Genomic DNA, 20,652 nt, shown 5'->3' on the forward strand with positions numbered 1-20,652 from the left:
CACGCTTATTTATCTGAGAGGAAACTCTTTTACTGCCCACGTGAACCGAGAAGCTATCGACATCACGCAATACCAAATTTAAAAATGGCGGCGGACGAAGACATCGAGCTGCGCGATCTCCTTTTGGAAACGCTCGAGAAAAGGGGCGTTATAAACAAGATAAAAGTGAGTCGGTTGCCTGGAATTCCAGCGTTACAATTGGCGCCACAAGACGTGGCTTTGAAAACCTCGGAAAGAAAAAAGGCTGAGTCGGACGGGCGCTGCGAAAGGCGTCGTTTCAACTCTTGATGATAACTTGATGACACAAGCCATGTCGGGTTTGTGGAGCTAGGAATTCGGCAGAAAATTTATCGCTTTAGGCTACGGTATAATTGTGCCATAGGGTCTTGATCATTATTCGTCATTGAGTAAAACAAAGTCTAGTGGACCATAGCCTTCTGTGTACATAAACATAAAACATCGTTTTCTTCTAAACTCCATCGGCGATTGGAACCACGACCACGTGATTGGGACAAGATTCTCTGTTCAATACATGCGTTTGTTGTTTGTGCTTATAATTTTTTCCTTTGTAAACCTGTTCACCTGCATGCTGGCACCGTACACAAATAAATAAACTCGCAGGCCGAGCTGCGCGCGAACGTCTACCTGGCCCTGGAAGAGCAGGAGGGCGTCAAGGAGCGCTTGACGGACTCCAGCAAGGACATGTCGCTGCGGCTGTCTTCGGACCAGGGCCGGCTGGCAGCGTCCCTTGTCCGAGACTTCTTAGAGTCGCTGGGCCTCCGATTCACGCTCAGCGTCCTGAGCTCCGAGGCGCCTTTCGTGAGTGCACCGACTCTAGTAGCATGCATAGTTCTGGGAATGCTCTGATGTCACATGGGGGTCTTGTGGACGTCCTGAGGATGGCACCGCCTGGGAAAGATCCTCATCCTTGTACACGTCCTCCCGCGCTCTATGCGATGGTCAGTACACCCCACCGGCTTTTTCTGCTTACCATAAGTGCTTATGTACAATCAGCACGAAATGAAACCCGAACGCCGGAACGCGTGGCCGCTGATACAGGCTGCTCCACCTGGAGGGCCCCTGAGAACTAATGGAAATGCACCGGGGTTCGAGAGTGCGGGGCCTACTAAGATGAGCACGACCATCGCGCGGCGCGTCTGGGAGTTCCGCGCTTCGCCGGTGGCGCGCTGTATGCGCCGTCACATTCGATACAAAAAGCACTGTCACTCGCTTTGTGTATCGGATTCCCAGCAATATCTCTTCAGCGCTGTCATTCATTATCACTTTGCGTATCGCAAGGGCGAAATTAAAGTTAAAACATTTCGTGCACAGACGACCCGTAGTGCTCGATGACGTGTCACCGGAAACAACGTGCCACGCTCGGTTTCTGAGGAATAGTGAAACGTCATAAAGGCGAAATAAATTTCGTTTATTCACACACCCATATTCTTTATGAAAAAAAAAAATTCTGCAACATACCGACGCGGATGCCTCGGTTTTATGAGCAATGCGCATTTTTTCGTGCAAGGTTATCAGTCGATTTTTAAAAAAAAATCGAAAAATTGCTTGCTGAGGTTCTCTTTGGTAACCACCGATATGCCAGGCGTATAAATTCCGGAGTGAAATAAATTCATTACCCTGTCTGAGCAGGGCCTATCGCAAACAGCTATAGCTAGGTTAAGCGGCTGCCCGGTGTCGACCGGGTGACAGTGCGGCGACAGAAGGGCACCCCGAGTGACGGCGCTTACAGCACACCACCGACGAAACGCGAAAGTTTCAGACGCCCAGCGCGAGGGTTGAGAATATCTTAGTAGGACCCGCACCCTTGCACCCAGGTGCATTTTCATTAGTTCTCAGGGGCCCTCCAGGTGGAACAGCCTGTATCGATGGCCACGCATTCCGGCGTTCGGGTTTCATTCTGCGCTGATTGTACAATGTGTTACTGTGGCTGCCCTACTGCAGCACCCTGGTAAGGCAGACCCGGTAGGAAATTGTAGTCAGTGCCCTATAGAGGTGCCTCGAGGCATATAATAACAATAATAATATTTATTTGCATACAAAATATCTGATCCTGAGTGGCGTGCACGGCTGTGCAGAAAGGTTAAAACCCGTACGCGAGTGCGCCTGCCAGCCCGCCACCCAGGATTTGAAAGAAAAAAAAAAAAAAAATTTAGAATAGCTGTTGTGCAGATCCTCATCTTTTGTGACAGTCTCTCTGCACAACAACTGAGGTTTTTCTTAGTTCTTAGCAGGAGCATGTGCCAGGCCATAGACTCCTCACAGGCTTCACCGAGTTCCCTGAAATGTTGCACTAGTGTCCTTCATGCAGTGATGTGATTGCTGCGCCAATTGCGCCAAACTGCGCCAAGGGGCTAACCCTGCTACATCCTGCTACATTTCGCTGAAATATGGGTAATCTGCGCCAAGCCTGCGCCAAAGGACCAATTTCGGTCGCCTTTCAAAACCGAAACTAAACTGAGTACCGTTATTGAGCATGCGTGAGCTATACACCAACTCATGTTTACAAACAAACCGGAGCGCCCCTAGCGGACGCCACCGGCGCCGCGCATGCGCGGTGGATGGTGGGCAAGAAGCCCGCCGTCGCCCATAAACAAACCATTGAATTGCGTTGTTGTCGGCGTCGGTGGGAGTCCCCGTGCTCTTTTTCGCGTTGGAATTGTTGATGCTACGTCCTCCTAACAATGTCTGACTATTTGAGCGGCTTCAGCAAAACTAACGAGGCAAAACTTTGCGTGAATAATGTGACGTGCGCCGATTCATTTCACGTGGACGCCGCAGAATGGGCACTAAAGCCTGACTCCCACGATGAGATTCTGCTCGCTGTTTTCAGACACGACGTTGCTCGGACTGCAAAAGCGCGGACCGTAGCTGAGATGGTGGACGTCGATACTGAAAACCGCAAGTAGAATCGGGCATTACAAGTCGGTGATGGCCACTGGTAACAATAATGATAAACATCTTCTTGTATCTGTTTACACTAGCCTACTTACCCCAACCAACCTTCAAAAGTGTTTTGAGGCCTGCACTTAGTTCTTATCGCAATTACCGGGTCAACGTTTGGTTTCCGGGCCGCTGTCGTTTGGACGAGCTGACGACAAAAAGCAGCCAAGTTTGAAAGAGCAGACGACAGTTCGAACGCATGCGTAATGGGGTACGGGCAAGAAGCACCGCGTCCCGCGTCAACAAACCACTCGAATGTCACGTTGTCGGCGTATGTGTGAGTCTGCCTACTCTTTTTCGCGTTCGAATTGTCGATTCTACGTCCTCATCGCAATGTCTTACCACTTTAATCGCTTAAGCGAAATTATCAAGGCTCGTTACGCCGCTAAACTTTCCGTAAATAATTTGACGTGCGGCGATTCATTCGCATGAACGCCGCAGAATGGACGCCAAAACCATGATGAGATTCTTCCAGCTATTTTCGGTAGCGACGTCGCTCGTGTTGCAAAAGTGTAGAAGGTAGCGGCGATGATCGACGTCGATACTGAAAATCGGAAGCGGGAACAGACCAAGCGTAACAAGTCAGTGATGACCACCGGTACCAATGATCAACATCTTGTATCTACTTTTTACACCGAGCCTACTTAAGTCTTTTGAGGTCTGCAATTACTTCTTATTGCAATCACCGGGTCAAAGTTTGGTCTACGGGCCGCTTTTGTTTGAACGAGCAGACGACAAAAAGCAGACGTTTGAAAGAGCAGACGAAAGTTTGAACGTTCAGGCGGCCGTGTGAATTTGAAGACGCACTGAACCCGTGGGTGGTTCGGACAACTTGGCGGTTCTTTCTCGTTTATGTTGGAACAAAGCAAATACATCTGGCGACCACAAAGTGTTGCCCGCGCACGCAATTGTAGTTCGACAGCGTCTGGTTTTCCCTTTTCACGGCTACTATCCACGTTCTCGGACGAACGGAGGGGGCAAAAACACATGAAAACTGATCTTCAAACCTTTCCAGACTCTCTTGGTACAACCCCCGTCGCAGCATTTTGACGAGAAAGCAGGTTTTTTGTCTCGTTTCTTCCAAGGGAACACAGGAATGCATGTCTGGCACGGCGACTTCTGCCCACCGCCCCAGACCGGAAGTGCGTCCGGCGCGCCACCACCGCGGCGTGACGTAGGAGAGTTGAGTTGGTGTATAGGTGGCGCAAGCGACCGCTCGACAGAAAGTATGCTGCATTAATCGTCCATCTCGTCTCGCATGGTTTTTTCCGCCGTTCCTCATTTCGCACTTTCGTGGGTCTCGTCTCGCATCCTCTTGAAAATATTTTAACGATAGATGCAAGCGTATATGGACGATCCGACGCTAGCTTGCCGGGTACCAGCCATGCCGTCATGTTGTAAAACGAAACCACGTTTTTGCGCATTGGGAGTTACTTGTGATCTGAAGCGCTCGCTTCTGAAAGAAACTGCCGAGGCAAAACTATTTTTGGTCCCTGCCTACCAGTCACCGTGGTTATGACGTCGGGTGTTCCTGTCCAAATATAGCTGCAGATATGGCGCTTTCTAAAATGAAACGTGAGGACTGCTATAGGGTAATCAGCAATCCTATCCTTGTTTAAATTAAACGCTACTACAAAAAACCCTCTAGCTGAAAGACTGTTGTGTCGAAGTACTGTTTACCTAGGTTTCTCTCGGTCGGATTTCTTTTGAGAGGGACCCCGGTACGTGAAAAGTCTGTCGCAAAAGAAAGTTTAAGACAAGTTAGCTAAAGCAACAAAAGGCAATGCCTGCACGCTGAACTCGCACAGCGCGCTTGTTTATCTTGAGTTCAGTTGTTGCACAAAGCGCTCCAAGAACTTTTTGACCCTGACTCGCGATGCATTGATGCGCTCAGCTTCTTTTTTTTTATTAGCTTTATTGTCCTTGTTTTGTTTGCGCTTTTTAAACTTTTAATTTAGCTTGTGCCTCGCATACTGGCCTGGCAAGCACACGCCGCTGGATTGTTTTTTTTTATGCTGGATTGTTACATTTTGCATACAATTTTGGGGACCAGATGGCGACGAAGCGGAGTGGCAGAGTTTCGGTTTCGATCGAACAGCCGTCTCCGCACGCATAACGAAGCGCATGCAACTGCAAGCTGCCGAAGTTGCCCTCACGTGCATGCGAACATGATTGCACGACAGAGGTACCAGCCGGGACGCTTGCAATCCATTGCTTTACATTTGCTTGCTTCTGACGAAAATCTGGCATGTCGGGAACCAGTAAAACGGTGGGAGACGTTTTGGAATTGCTCGGCAACGCCTACAGCACTGCACTTGTGGGATGTCTCAATGTCTCTTTGGAGACATTGAAAGTGGACATTCATTACTTGTCGAAAGCTAAGCGAGGCTTGTAGCAGCCTTGCAGAAAGTTTCAACAAGCAAAAGGAAAAGCACCCACCAGTCGTACTGCACCTTTTTCATGTGTACAGTTTCGTATTGCATTGCAGCAGTTACGCGTTTCATCAGTTGGATACTGCTTCAATTTATAATATTATATAACTAGTGAAGTTTATGCTTTCATATTTACTGCTAAGCTGGTCATTTTCAAATAAATTTAATATGTGCAATTTGGCTCCTATTTATCTCTAGCGGGTACATATATATGTCATTTAACTGAAGCATTGCAAAATATATTGTGTCATTGGCATTTCCGTTAACAACTTGAAAGACTCCCAGGTCGTCTAACTTGTCCATAATTTGTTTATTGTGTCAAGCAAAGTGCCCTTCCTTTGTGCAGCACTTAAAACATTTTTTTTTTTTCATTTTTATAAAAAAAATCTGCTCCAAAAGCCACATTTTGCTGCTCCGAAACACTGTTTTGGGTGCTCCAAAAGCCACTTTTGCTGCTCCAAAACACTGTTTTGGCTGCTCCAAAGGCCACTTTTGCTGCACCAACACACTGATTTGGCTGCTCCAAAAGGTGCTCCAAAACGGCTTAGGCCAATCACATCACTGTTCATGGATTATATGAACTTTCGGTTCTGTATGAAAATGGCTTTCATTCCGACCTTTCAGCTAGTGCTAAGAAGAAAAAAAGGGGAATAGCTTGCGAGACTGCTTGTTTCCAGTGGCGTACTCGTGTACTGCATGCCCAGGACACTCGAACCAGTCATTTGGAAAATGGTCTGTACCTATTACCTTTGGCGTCGTCCATCGACGGGTCTATGTTGTGATATAGAGAAAAACAGTCTGCTCGACTTTGTATTTACTGGCCATTTCATGGTTACTGTAAACAAAGGTGGCGTTCAGGATGTGTCGCGGAGAAGGTGCTGCATTATTAGTAGACATGGCACGGAACTGGTAAGACAGGCACAAGCGCTGCCACCATAAACGCTGTTGCAACTGTGAATGTAGGGTGCCCACCGCCACAATGGCTTGTGACCTTTTGTGTGCGTGCACCGAAGCACCTCAAGTACGCTTCCAAGTTTGTGTTGCTCGGAAGTCAGATGGTCTGTTTCAGTTGTCATTTCAGTTTTTGTGTCAAAGCATGAGCTTACTTTTTTTAAGGTAGTCAAGTGTGCTGGTGTATGTGACTTCACTGTACCATGTTCAGATTATGTTACTTGGGCTATGTATCGGGTGAATTCACTGGTATTGACTTCGGTACTTGTAGGCACCTCTATTTTATAAATAAAATATCACATGGCCCCAATTTCCCAAAGAGCTGACGTCACGGGTGGCGACTAAATCTATGTTGGTTTTTGTGTAACATTTTTAAATCTTGCATGTTTTCTTTACACAGAGAGTGCCACACTTATGGGGAAAAGAAGGGTACAACGTTTTTGAGGACGACTCTTCCTCCCGGACAGACGCATAACTTGGAGCCTTTATAGGTCGGCGTACAAATAAATGGAAATCATTCCACCTGATATAGTGGTAGGCATTCTCTTACAATATCCTCGGTTCAAAATTTCGCAACGTGTATTTGTTAGGAAAGAAATGAAGCTGCATACGTCAGTAAATTGGATTGCAATAAGCAGCACACTGGATTAAAAACCGACAACTTCTATTTCTGATCGTGGAATAGGTAGGCAGCGTCCCAAAGCGACTGTTCCCCCAACCAGAGCAGAAAGAAGGACAAAAAAAAATGAACGCATCTCCACGTGATGAATGATGTCGATTGGGGCGAAGCTCTGGTGGTGCGTAGACACTGAGCCGCAGCATGCCGAGCTTTTCGTTCGTTTTCATCTATGTCAGAAAAAGAATGTGTGGTATGGAACATGGTGATATATGCATTTGAGCATTTGACTGCAGTGCCCTCTTGTCTATAAATGTTGAGCCAATGCATGCAAAGTTTAACGCGATTATATACGCATTTGACCGCAGTGCCCTGTCCTGTATAGACCTTGAGCGGCTACATGCATCGTTTCATCCGTGACAGAAAACCCAGCTCTTAGTTACTTCCACATCTCAGGGCCCCCTACTCGTTCCGCAGTCGTGGCCGAGTGGTTAAGGCGATGGACTAGAAATCCATTGGGGTCTCCCTGCACAGGTTCGAATCCTGTCGACTGTGCAAACATTTTTTCTTTTTTTAAGAAGACAGATGGGATGGCAATCGATGTGAGCACGGACGGCGTACAAGGCTTGATTTTAAGGAGCTTTGCCCCTAAAAGGGCATACCTGACACCGATAAGTGCAATGCCGGCTGTGGTGGTTTGGTGTTAGTTTGTTGTTGGTGGTTCTGCAATACTCGCCTATGAGATGGGTATGGCAAAGCGTCTCTTTCAAACACCCAGCCTCCAGCATGCGCTAGCTGCCTTCCGACGCACTTTGTCTGCACATGCGCAGTCGAAGCTAGTGAGACGCCGTTATTGAAGTTGGGAATCTTGCACCAGAGGCAAGGCAACTGAAAGACCTTTCTGCCGTTCTAATTTTTTTGGCGACTATGGTACCAGCAAACATAAGAGGGGCCCCGTTCACAAAGAGCCTGGCCAGGCCGACCGTGGCCTCACTTATCCTGGCTTGCTTCTAGGAACCCCTGGACAGGGCAGAGCTGTGCACTAGGCTGAACCTAGCAGACAGCGCTCCCGACCAGCCGGTGCTGATGCAGCTTGTCAGCCTCCCGGAGCGGTCCACCGTCGTCTCCAAGGCGGTCGAGGTTGGTCTTTTAAACGCACATTGTATGACGTCCTGTACCGGCTACAGATGGAGAAATTCTGAAATCGGTGGTAAATTCAATGGAGTGATTGGAAAGCTTGAGGAATTGCAGCGGTTCCTCGGTGTTTGGGGTAATGTGCAGGTAGAGGAATGTCCACACTACAGATACTGGCGACTTCCCATACCCCTGGTGGCGCAAGGCTCGGAAGGTACATTGCTTGACACTGTTATTGTGAGCGTGACACCTGTGCTTTTCTGCACTCTAGTGGGACGCGTAACGTTGGCTACTGCAATTCACCACTCTGCTTACTTACCTGAACGAGAATTTTCTGGCAGACTAATAGTTTGGATGGCCGCCATTCATTTTCAACAGAAAAAAGAGGGAAAACCGACAACTGCTCATTTGCACTTACAGTGTTGAGTAGGTCGCATTACCTGCTATTGAAGCGAGCATTCTTGGAGTCTACTGTTGCAGGGCCAGTGGTTCAACTAGCTGTGTTTTACTTGCGCAAGCTTCGGATAAAATTTGGTGCCTTTGCTTTACGAACTATCAACGATTGAATGTAGGCTTGCTCTTGCCCTTTGCACTCATGTTGCTATCATAAAAATATATTAAATGGGGAGGTCCGTGAAAATGCCCAAAAGAGAGAGAGGAAAAAGACTGGCTCTGGCGAGCCAGCCTGACTATAGTCACTGGCAGAGTGAGAACAGCGGGGTGTGTCCTTCAAACGCCCGGCCTCCAGCACGTGCTTCATGATGGCGATGATGAGAATGATGCCTTCCGCCACGCTTTAGTTGCGCTCGAGGTACACAAGACGCCGAAGCATTGTCAAAGGCAGGAAGGTCGCACTAGAGGCGAGACAACCGAGGCCCCTCCTTGCCACTCTTACCTTATCAGTGACTATAGTCTCGTGCGTGTTTTCCCGAGATAACATCAGAGGTACCTTTTTGTGTGTTAGATGGAGCTTGTCTGTTAAAACTAAAAATGCCGGCTAGGTGGTGCAAGATGCCACCCGAATATTTAAAAGGGCTCGGCCATATGCGTCTATCTAGAGGCACGGGACGAGCCACGCTTCCGAGTATCGGCACTTCAACCATCTTGCTGCTTAAAGTCATGTTTGTCAGTTATCTGAAGGTTTATCCGAAGTCGTAGGAAACAGTCTTCCGTCCTTCAGAAATGTTAAAACAGTCCGCGACAGAGCGAAGCGCTACCGCGTGCGCTCGCTGACGTCGCATCTAAAGCTCGGGACGCCGCATCTAAAGCTCGGGACGCCGCGTTTTCGAATCATAATAGTCACCATTCGCGCTCGCTCTGCACTAAGTGCCGAAATGGCGGCACCCACCAGAAAGTCGGAGAGTGGAGTGCCGATACTGTAGCTTATTTAGAGGCCGTACATCCGTACATCTCCTTCTGCCGCAGAGCCCCGCAAGAGCGGAAGCCGGTGACGGCATCGCGGGTCCCGTCGGGGACACCACCTATGTGGCGGGCGTTGCGCCGAATTTGGACGTGGGACTTGGTTCCAGCCGGGACCAGGAAAGCTCGCTGCGGGCTGGGGACAGGTAGGTTCCACGCCAGCTTGCTAACTCAATGCGCACGAGGCGCTTTGTTTTATCGAAGAATTTTATCGGTGCATTAGTCGCCGCCGCTCCGTATAAAATTTACTGTTGGTACCACTTCCAAACGTACGACGCGGTTCCTTGCAGGGTTGGGCAGAAATACCCTAAAGTGTTTTTAGAAATACAAATGCTGGGATATATATCAAAGACATCTAAAATACTGATACCGAAATATATTTATAAAAAGGTATGGCAATACGTGTTAACAATACATCTGCTACGTATAAAAAAGTATTTAAAAATACAAATACAGGAATACATTTTGCAGAAATACAGGCAATAAAATACAGTTTGCCAGAGAGTTATTAGATATGTCCATATACTCCCTAGGACCGGCTGGGTGACGCCGCTAATGCATACGAGAAACCAGAAATAAATATGATGTACATTAATTGAGCAATACTTGTTAATCAACAAATGATTACTCGCTGTAGGATATAAAACATTCACATTTTTGCGCCCAACATAAATACAGAACTCGTTGAAATTTGTAACGAGATATATCCGTTGCTGATGGTGTCGCGATGCCAGGAATAGACTTGAAAAGGTATGACCATTCAGAAACACAAAGTACAGTTGTAAAATTGTGTCACAATACAGAAATATAAATACAAAATGTATTTCCTAAATACTATCGCGATACTGCCCAACTCTGGTTCCTTGTGACTTTTACAAGAGGGAAAGGGCGGTGGGTCGTTTCTTCCTAAAAGGTTGTTAAATTTTCTAGACGCATTTACCGCTAAATGTTGAGTATGTGCGCGGGTCACAATAAGCACCCGTTGGTTACTTTCGAAATGTTTGGTAACTCAGCAAAGGAAGCATCAAGTGCTCACAGCAGACCTCTGAGCCCATCTAGCTGACCAAGGTGCTCCCCCTTGTCAGCCGCTTCTCCAAGCACCCCCGTGCAAGGTGACGAGGGCCACCCTACCAGTGCCCTTTCAGCAGTTCTGTTCTTGTACCTAAACAAATGCCCATCTCTCAATTTTTCAGAACCATCCTAATTTTGGATAGGAACTTGGTCCGTATTTTGCGGTATATTGTTAGCCAGCATCGAGTAGGTGCTGGCAATGGTCACCGATTGGTATTGCAACGGCAGCTTTCTGCCTTGGACGACACTCAAGCATCTCTCTAGCTTCGATCGTGCATGCACAGCCAAAGAATGACGGCAAGCAGCGAGCGCGTGCCGGAGGATGGGTGTTGGAAAGGCGCGTCCTGCCGTTATCACGCTCTCGGTGATTGCGAGCATGGCGGCAAAGTGCAGCTTACGGCGTTCCCCCCCTGTTCTCTGCAGGCTGCTGGACCTTCCCGAGGTTCCCCGGGGCACCAAGGGTTCCTCCCTGCCCTCGCTGCTCCCTCCTCTGGGCACCAAGCGGCCCCCGCCGCCTGAGCAGCCGCTGCCGCAAGGTGGGTGGCCCTGTCCGCACCCTGGGCACGATTGTGCGTGGGAGTGTAGCCACGGGGAGCTCGGAATGAACCGGGCGGATAGATGAATGGATGTGGCTGAAACCTTCTCGTCGGGCGGCGACTTGCGCCACCGAGCCAAAGCTTTTAATTTTAACAATTTACTAATCTCTGATTAAAAAAAAGATGGTCGGGTTAGGTCGTTTCACGGTATATTTCTAATATTGAAATGAATGGAGCATGGTAAAAGTCCTATATCACTTCTAAGCACGAGCATTCATTTAACATTCTCCACAACCGAAAGTTACTATCGGTGTGATGGTGGTGCCTCTTCACGTCCTGGGACTTGCACTTTCCGCCCTACAGAATTAAAGCAAAATGATTAGTAAACTTTATTCTTTTCTCGACTTATGTTACCAGTCGATAACCTGTCATGGCGATCTCTGCTTTTCCAATGTTTATTTTGCCGCCAGCGCCTTTACAGCCTAAAGCCTTAACAAAATCAGTTTCCCTTTCTGCAACTGCAGGGTGAAGCCCTTTGTAACAAAGTATCAAGTGTTCGGCCATCTCTTTTTCCTCCCCACAGGCTCCAAACACTGTGTCTACGCCCTCATATTTTGGTCTTTACGCTCTAGTTCACAAAATGTTCTCCTGGACCCAAACAACAGTGAACTTCCCCTAGAATTTCCCTTTCATCTTTATAAAATTCAGTGGCATCTAGTGGCTGAAACATTAGTCCATCTTTTGACAGGTAATGGCAGTAGAGACATATATGTAGTACCATACTTACTTGATTCTAGCGCGGCCATGTTCGTAATACAATCGGCAACTTTGCTTATTGTCCCGTGGGAAAAAATAAAGCCACAAACGTAATGCAATGTTAACTGAGGAGTAAAGGCCTGTCCAAACAGTAATCGTGAGGCGACACGGCTCCGGCAAAATTCGTAAAAGTTGAAGCATCCGGCAGTTCGATGCCTGTTTGAACACCACCAAACCAAAATCACGATTTTCCTCCTCGCTTCCTCTGCTTTTCGGTGCTCGTCAGACTTGACGTCGCACGTCACCTGCCAATGCTGTTCATCTGTTCTACCGGGCCCTTGTATCCTCTGACGTGTTCCAAAATTGACTCTATCTTACTCCAGGGTAAGGGTTCTGTACCTTTGCGTTCGAAAGCCTACCCGTGTCCAACGTTGCTCTATCTGTGTTTTCACGTGACACGACCCGCCGGAGTAGCTCGGATCTATTTAGGTAACATTTCAAACACAGCCTCCCCTTTTTCGTTTTCTGGACCCGAAGAGAAGCGAAGGCCTTGGGCGGATTGACCGACAGCCAACAGAACTTGTAAGTGACTGTCTGGATTCACATGATGAGCATGCCCAAGGCCCCCGTAGAGGACACAGGCAAAATTCAACAAAGGGATATTTCACCGGACCGCGGTACGACCTATGTCGGAGTCGTTTCGCCTCAAGATTCCTGTTTGGACAGGCCTTGACACAGTACTTTTAGGGTTCTCTATTCGGTTTGGTTAGAATGCCCAACGGGAACGAAGGCCGTAAGTTCCAAAACAAAACTACATGCTAGAAGCCAGAGCATTAAAACTCGGAAACCATTGAGCAGGTTGAGTTACTTTAAAGCCACTTATAGAGGTTAGCACCGAGAGAATTGCACAATCAGCCATTCTTTGTTAATTTAGATCTGGATTTTATGGTTCTCATTTCAAGTATTGAGAGGTACACGTGGCCAGCACAAGACTGAAGAACCGCAGGAGCCCAGAAGGTCAGAGTCAGGGCCGTAACCAGGGGGGGGGGTTAGGGGGTTCTGACCCCCCCCGAAATTTTTTTCTGGGTACGGCCCTGGTCGGTGCACTGGCAGCCAGCCGATTTTAATCTCCACCTCTGCGCACGCGCAGTGGCGCCGGTCGGCTTCCGGGTACCAAACCGGGACCGGCTCTCCGGTTTGCTGTAACTCTCCATTATATGCCACCGATGCACATGATTCATAGGCGAAATAAGACAATAGACACTTTCAAAATGGCCGCCGTTGTCCCCGAAAACCCCCCCCGAAATGTTTTTCTGGGTACGGCCCTGGTCAGAGTTATTAAGAAAGGACGGCACTGACGACAATTATTTTATGGTCGTTTGATAATGACACAAGGGCCAACTCTAGAACATAAAACTTGCGGAAAATATTTGCATTATGTTTGAGTAAATACGCTATTTTGTTGGGTACCGTGAATTTCCTGCGTCTGTGGTAGATAGGAATGTGTTCTTTGCTGTACAGTCCTTTCTCAATCCGTTTCGGCTTCCATGGTGAAAAGAAAACCACTGGTCTGTACGGAGCACTGACCTGAGTGAAGACTGAGATAAAATTCACCACATCCAGGGGCCCGTGGGCTAAGTGTGTGCCAGCTGTTTATTCGGACACGAATTTGAAATGCACGTCGATGCAGCACTTGTATCCAATTAGTGTTGCCTTCTTCAGAGCGTGTCTTCAACTTCTTTCTTCGTCAGTCACTGGGAGAATGCCATTAGCATGCCACAGATGCCACACACTTAGTGATAGTGATTGAAGTTACCAAAGTAAATTTCAGAAAGGATCTGTTTTATTGTCTGTGCATTGTCGAGGAATTGAGCGCCGGAATGGAGCCAGAGTTTGGGAGGTTTCTTCGGCATGTGCCTGCGATAATCTTCCTCATTCTTTTTATAGTTGCAAAGTGTCTTAGCCATTTACAGGATTAATTATCGCCTATTAGAATAAAATATTATGAAATCACTCGTTGATAATAAGGGGAGTCGTAATTGCTTGCCATGTGGGACACCAATCCATGCGGAGTTACAAATGAAGGTTGCTACGGACGTGCCGTATTTGACGATGCAAAAGCCAGAAAGGCTCGTAAAACTGGCTCAACGGATAGACTACAAAGTTATGAACAAAACCTTACGACAGGATGTGACTCATCTTTCAGGCAACTTCTGGGCATTAATTTGGTTGTTCTTTCTTTGTGCTCTTTCTCTGCCTAATTTCGGGCACATTTGCTTCCAGGACAAACAGAGGATGAAGGACATCCGTCGCTACAAAGGTGACACTCTTTGTTTTGCCATACATACTTTCAATGTGAGCAACGCTGCGTATGTACACAGGGTGCGGATGAGGTTGAGCATGCATAGAAAGTTGCATTCCTGCTCAGCTTCAGGTCGTAGTTGCATCGGAGGCACGTAGCAGGGAACCTTGCCCATTGCTATGCGACAATCACTCCTAAGCTTAGAAATAATGGAGGGAAAGAAATGCTGCTGCATTGGCGTGCACCAAATATCTTGTGTCGTATGTTAACTACTTTCTACAGACATACGTGCGGCTCCGACGTCGAGTCGCTGCTGTTGGCACAGGACACATGCAGACGCTTCCACTTGCACTAACCTGGTCTCTGGACATGCACAGTGTCTGCACCCGGTGTGGGCAGACGGGAGCTTGCTTGTGAACAGTGTATTGTCAGGTGGTTGAGGCTTATACAGGGCATTTTTTGTTCTCTAAAATCAGTCTAGAAATTAAAAAAAAGCGAACTTGCATTAGGTTTCTTTTAGCCCTGGGGTCAAGTTGGTGGCCATGGTGGTCACTAGGAACGAGGTGAGGTGAGTTAATTAGTCGGCTAATTAACTGCAAAACTTTCATTAACATTTTTTTTTTGTTCTGATTTTTTTGGGGCATAACATATATATTTCAAGAATCGACACTCGACCTCTACTTGATCTAGTTGTGCCGCACCGTTTTAATTAAAGATGCTACGTACGAGCCAGCGGTACGAGCCATGTTCCCCGATCGACGGAGAGCAACCCGACACCCCCGATTACACAAGCGGGGCGATGTTTCCCTCTCCCGTCTCTCTCCTGGCTGAAACATAAGCAGCGGCGCATCACCGCTGCTTCCCGGCACGCAGAAGTCACTCTGTGCTGGTTTTGACTAGACGCTTTTCTTTCGCTATAATAAACACAGGTAACCGCAACTTGACACAGCCACCGTCACTCATAAAGTAGCCACATCAAAAGAATTTGTAATGGACACTATGGGGAGAAAAATGTCATCCTTATAGGCAACTTCAAACCCAAAGTAAGCGGGCAAAGAGCAGCGTATTGCAGCAAGTTTCGCTTGCCGCCCAAGATTTGGTTTGAAGCCATTGTGGCAATGGATGTGAAAACTTGTCGTACGGTGTTTGTGTATGACACTGCACTTTAGGGCGTTGGCAGGCAAGACAGGAGTGTACCCAATCATCGGCGTCGGCCTGAACCGTTGGTCAAAGAGAATGGATCGTGATGAGCTCTTACATTGTTTTTATAGCGGGGTGGACGACCATCGTGACATCAGCGAAATCTTTCTTCCGGAAGAATAAAAAATGTCACTATATACGAGGGTGACATTTCCTGCCACGTAGCAACCACTATGAATGTTTTTATCAAAATATTGCGGTATGCCTAGACCCTGTTGAGATCGAGCACCAACCCTCCAAGCACACTATGCCCTCAAAAATGAAACTTCAAAAAGGTAATAAAATCTTTTTAGTTAACGAGCCGACTAATAACCTCTTTTATTTATTTAATTGTGGCCACCGTGTCCACCTACTTGGCCCGAGAGCCATAAAAATATTTACCGATAGTTACTTTTTTCCTTTTTTTAATCCCGGACCAACTAAAGACAGGCACCCTGTATCGCGAAGCAAAGTTTCGGTACGCTCGTAACACTGGTACCGGCATTTGGGAGAATGATATGGGAAGGCTTTTTTTTGAAACAACTAACTTTATTATGCTATAGGGAAGTCATACCGTATGGGTGCGTGCGGGGCCAATATTTTCGTCGTCGTTTGGGTCAGACTCCATACGAAGCTAACTTTTCGGCCTCCGTGCGCAGTGCCGGTTCGGGATCTCGGTCGGAGCACCGGGACGAGGGCAGCGTCTCGGAGGACAGTGTGGAGGAGGAGGTGGAAGAAGGGTCGTCCAACGCAGACGACCTGCTCAACAGCAGCCTGTCTCTGGTCAGTGGTGCCAACGCCCCCTCCAGGTCGGGCACCTGTCGGGTGGGCACCTCCCATGCTCCAAGACATTTGGCGTGCCTGCTTTCCCGCAAGGCGCTTGGGAGAGTCAATCATTCTTGGGAGATTGGGAGAGCCGATCTATAGGGCTCCCTCACCTGACGTTGCATCTGGTCATGCCACTATCATATTTATTCGAAAATGGGTCAACCTTTTTATGAACAATGCCTGCGTGCATATTTCTCCGCAATGCTCGAGATGAGCCAGTCGTCGAGTTTTGCGTAAGATGCCCGGCAAACGACGGGGCACCGATGAGCCGGAACACAAAAATCAGATCTACGTGGGTCACATTTTTTTTATTGCAAACGTTATCTCTGCTTCGTTGTTCCCCAGCTCCTTTCGTAAGTCTTAACGATCGGTCTCGTAGGTTCTGCAGGAAACTAGACGCCCAAGTCGGTTCATAGAAAGGTAAACCTATTTTGAAGAAAATCGCGGTAAGCAGCGTGTTGGAAAAATTCGAAATCCAATGCCAATAAGCAGTCTGTGGTGATGATGGCGACACCTTCCGCTGTTTTCCCTATTCGCATGTATGTAAGCATTTCTTCGTTGGCGTCGTCTTCAGTGTCAATACGTATCATCTCAAAAATAAGCAGACGGCCCAACTGATGACAAGACTCGATAAGTTTGGTTGGGGACGTGTTTTTTTCCCTCTTCAAATCTGCCCAGCAACGTGTGCCGGGACCATTTTGGACCCGGCACACGTCGTCCACATTTTGGTCCCGACCTCTCGAGCCAGTCAACACTCATTTATATCTCCGACAACTCAATTTAATAAAGTCGATCGCGACACAAGATAGCTCAAGCAATCTTTCAAACACATCCCTGGCAGGTAAAAGGATACAGGGCGAAAGCAGACGAATGTCACTGGCGGGGATTTTCAGCAAAATTTCGAGCCAGAATCAGCATTTCGTCGTGGTCTCGTGCAAGCGCCCTATGGAGGGGGCTTGGCGGCAGGGGGGCTAAAATAAGTTTAGATCTAGAAAAAGATTGTCTGCACCGCGACACCGAATGCGACATTTCACACATTTACGTCATGCTGGGTGCAGACATCTTTTTCTAGGTCTGAACCTATGTTCAGGCTCGTTGTTCGCCGAGCACCCTCCCTAGATCGTGGCAGTTGGCTTTCCCGAGGGCTATGCGTGAGAGCAGGTCCATCGGATCTTTTAGAGCGTGGCCACAAGGCCACAGTGCTTGATTCCCAATCTCACGTGCCTGTGGTTGGCGCTCAGCACAGATTGGAAACGTGTGCTGCGCGATTGTTTGGCTGGCACCTGTGTGCTTGCCGTTTGAATATGTGTCACAGCCTGGACGTCGACGCAGCACTCGCTCCCAGTGTGTGCCCTGGGACATGTGACATAGGAAATCCGGCACCACGGTCCAGTTATATAGAAGGTGTTGTCAGTCAAGCCATGAGCCAACTGACATCTGCCGCTGTGGAGAGAGAAGAGAGGAAGGGCATGATCAGATGGGCATCTAAGCTACATATAGGAGGGAGTAATGCGAGTTGGTATAGACTGAACATAGTTACATTTACGCTTGTCAGTTGTCTACGTGTTCCTCTTCTCTGTCCCTGTCCTTTTGTGCGCAACTATAACCATGTTCAATATATAGGAAGTGTCAGCAGCGTGCACACTCTGGAAACATAGTACAGACAGGTGGAGGAGGGCATCGGTTCTGACAGCATGCTGCAGACATTTTTCTCGTGGCTGAACTCGGGAACTACCTACTGCATTCTCCTGCCTGCCGTTCGCATTGCCAGGGAAGCGATGAAACTTGAGCGCGGGAAAACCACACTTAAACTCGGCATCAACTATTTTGCGCTATATTGTCGAGTCTCGTGTAGCTTCCGCAGTGCTGCAACGCCGTCAAAGCTACTTGCATGAGCACGTGCGAACGAGACGGAAGCCAAAGCCACGTGCTCTTGCGGAAGTGTGGGGCTGCAGCACTGTGGAAGCTGCGCTAGGCTCGAAGGAGTAGCGCAAAATAACGGACGCCGAGTATAGGGTGACTTGGTTATAAAAGAAACGGCAATGAGTCAAGCGGATTGTTAGAGGCTTTTCTCCGATTCCATTCTGGTCAATTTTCATTTTCCTTCCCCTTGCCACACCCAAAAGTCAACTTTGCACCACACTGTGCCAAAGGGAGCTTGTTGAACCGTAAGCAGATCATTTTATGGCAGAATTGATGTTCTGGACTGGCAACCCGGCTGAGCGGTTATTCTGGTGACAACCTCTACTCTAGGCCGTAGGTTCTGGCCTAACAAAGTACAGTTCAGAGGCCTTCTGTTGCATACCCTAAATGTTTCTTGGTAGCACTGAACCAGCACAAGCCATTCCTTCTTCACAGATGCACATGGTTAAAAGGTAGACACGGCTAAGTCAGAAAGTGATACTTGTGCGTGGTTCTCATAGAGGAGTTTTTATTTTCTTGCACAATTCTGCAAACATTTGATCCTTCTAGTCATCATTAAAGTGTCCAGTTGTTGTCTTGATTAAAGTTAATATTGCACATTTACAAAATTGCTACTGTTTAGGATTGTCAAAGAAAGATTATGATAAAGGAGTTGTGTGTAATTTACCGTAGCAGTGTCACTCACAACTATATTATTTAATTAGTTGAGAGCTGAAAATACCATGGTGGCCACAATTGTTGACTTTGTATGCAGCTAATGCAGCCTGGCTCGCAGGCTTTCTATTCTTAGTTCTAGTTCTGCAATAGTTCTATTGCAGATAAAAATGGTTCTTGCAAAGCATGTTGTTTTCTCTCAAGAAAATAGTTCCTCTTTTGCGTCTCGAGAAATTTGAGGATAGTACAAACTGTACCCTAAATCAGCACTAGATGCCTGTTTCTCATTAATAAATAGGGAGTCGCGTTTTTTTACTTTATTAACAAGATACGTGACACTGTAGCAAAACAATATTGATTGGGTAGTCTTCAGACACCATAAAAAATTGCCTGGCAAAAAATAAAAAATAAATTTTGGGGGGTGTTAGTGTCCCTTTAAGTCCAATGAGGGGAAACCTGCAGGAAATTCTATGCTTTCACTTGATCTCATGGCAGTAGTCTGATGAGTGAATGATGAGCTTTTCACACACAGTCTCACCTTACACGATTCTATGACTACAGTCAGTGACAACTCAAGAAGGTAGGGCGAGGGAAAGGGCAACATTTGCAGAATCATCTCGACCGAATAATTCTAATGTTGCAGGGAGACGACAGGACTGTGGACCAGTCCATCTCCAAGTCCAGCGAGGTGGAGGGCTGCGACTACGTGGAGAAATTCCACTAAAGCGCCGCGGTGACCCGACACCGCCAGGAAGTGCCGTGGAACACGTGGCGACCTGCGTGTTGCACATCTTTTATGCACAAACGTTCGGGCACGTTTACTCAGGGAGCTTGTCACCGTGGGCTCTTCACAACGTGCACGACCAAAGTGAAGGCACCGCGTACGAGTCAACAGTTTTAGAAGGTAGCGAGCATAGAGCTTGCAAATAGGCTTTTGAAGCAACCCACACATCGAGTTCAGATTTCGAGGTTGTGGGTCCGGTCCTTTGACGTGTCCAATGTATAGACTCTTCTGGCCACGCCTGAGGAGAACCTTCCCCAGGCCACGGTGCAAGATATATATATTGCATTATCCCGAGAGAGAGCCCACCTAAAATTGAAAGCAAATCGGGTGAAACTAAGGAGTGGGTTAGCTTTCCAACTTTCTGTGTGCAGTAGAAAAGAAAGCCGAAAAGATGCTAGTTTTAGATTTTGTGACCTGCGAAACTTGCGAGTGCAGAGAGGGGCAATGAACTAAATACGATTGTCCCTCCCAGTTGGCGATGTTTGCTCTCTCCCGTCGTGGCCAAGTAACATCATATCTGCCGAGGTCACCGTTGGCTGGGTCCCTGCAATTACTGAAAGTGGGCTATCTGACGGTGTTTTTTAAAATAGCAAATCATGCAAAAAATAGGGGGCAGGTTATCTTTAGGAGGTTGTGCGTTTCCCGGGGTATGGCGGTAGGTGTGGACACCGTGCGTGTCGCAGCTGCCAGACAAGGTCTTTTTCTCGCCTTCGTTGCGAGCGGCGCCACCAGATGGCTCTTCGGTATGTGGCTAGTGGCAGTCTGTCACAAACCCGGTTTCCCATGCTTCTCTGTGGGCGGCATTCTTGTTTTTAGCATTGTTTTCCTGGTGTTCCACGTCATGTAGAACTTGGTACAGCAATGCGTCGTTATTATGGACACCTCCGTTCCTCCAGAAAATTGTCCACAAGAACGAGACAAAAATGCACACATTTTCCCGGTTTGTCCACGAAAATGGTGTCTGTATAGTAGCGTATCCATACTAAGGGCCCGTTCACACGATGCATTTTTCTCGCGCATCTAGTGTCGCGAAACTTAGTTTCGCGAAATGGTTGCGTCGTCTGAACGAGTCCGAAAAGGATGCGCGCATCTAAAAAAGGTTGCGT

The 20,652-nt window shown here is 47.7% G+C and overlaps 1 protein-coding gene across 1 annotated transcript; it reads left to right on the forward strand.

Annotated features, from left to right (window-relative positions):
* Window positions 1-80: 80 nt before the first annotated feature.
* Window positions 81-20,017, forward strand: LOC8030361 (centrosomal protein 43). The gene is made up of 8 exons (XM_002400493.4): window positions 81-165; window positions 622-819; window positions 7,975-8,100; window positions 9,520-9,659; window positions 11,008-11,120; window positions 14,160-14,196; window positions 16,017-16,140; window positions 19,406-20,017. The coding sequence occupies exons 1-8, from the start codon at window positions 85-87 to the stop codon at window positions 19,484-19,486; spliced, it is 900 nt and encodes a 299-aa protein (XP_002400537.3). The 5' UTR covers window positions 81-84; the 3' UTR covers window positions 19,487-20,017.
* The last annotated feature ends 635 nt before the right edge of the window (window positions 20,018-20,652 follow it).

Source organism: Ixodes scapularis, unplaced genomic scaffold (genome assembly GCF_016920785.2).
Source record: "Ixodes scapularis isolate PalLabHiFi unplaced genomic scaffold, ASM1692078v2 PGA_scaffold2__306_contigs__length_199485367, whole genome shotgun sequence".
Lineage (NCBI taxonomy): Eukaryota > Metazoa > Arthropoda > Arachnida > Ixodida > Ixodidae > Ixodes > Ixodes scapularis.

What these genes read in the sequence shown, in the direction of transcription:
- LOC8030361 (XM_002400493.4), top strand. Translation starts at nt 85, where the DNA reads ATGGCGGCGGACGAAGACATCGAGCTGCGCGATCTCCTTTTGGAAACG. An exon ending in GCGTTATAAACAAGATAAAA is followed by an intron (nt 166 to 621) that starts GTGAGTCGGTTG and finishes ATAAACTCGCAG; the next exon opens with GCCGAGCTGCGCGCGAACGT. An exon ending in TCAACAGCAGCCTGTCTCTG is followed by an intron (nt 16,141 to 19,405) that starts GTCAGTGGTGCC and finishes CTAATGTTGCAG; the next exon opens with GGAGACGACAGGACTGTGGA.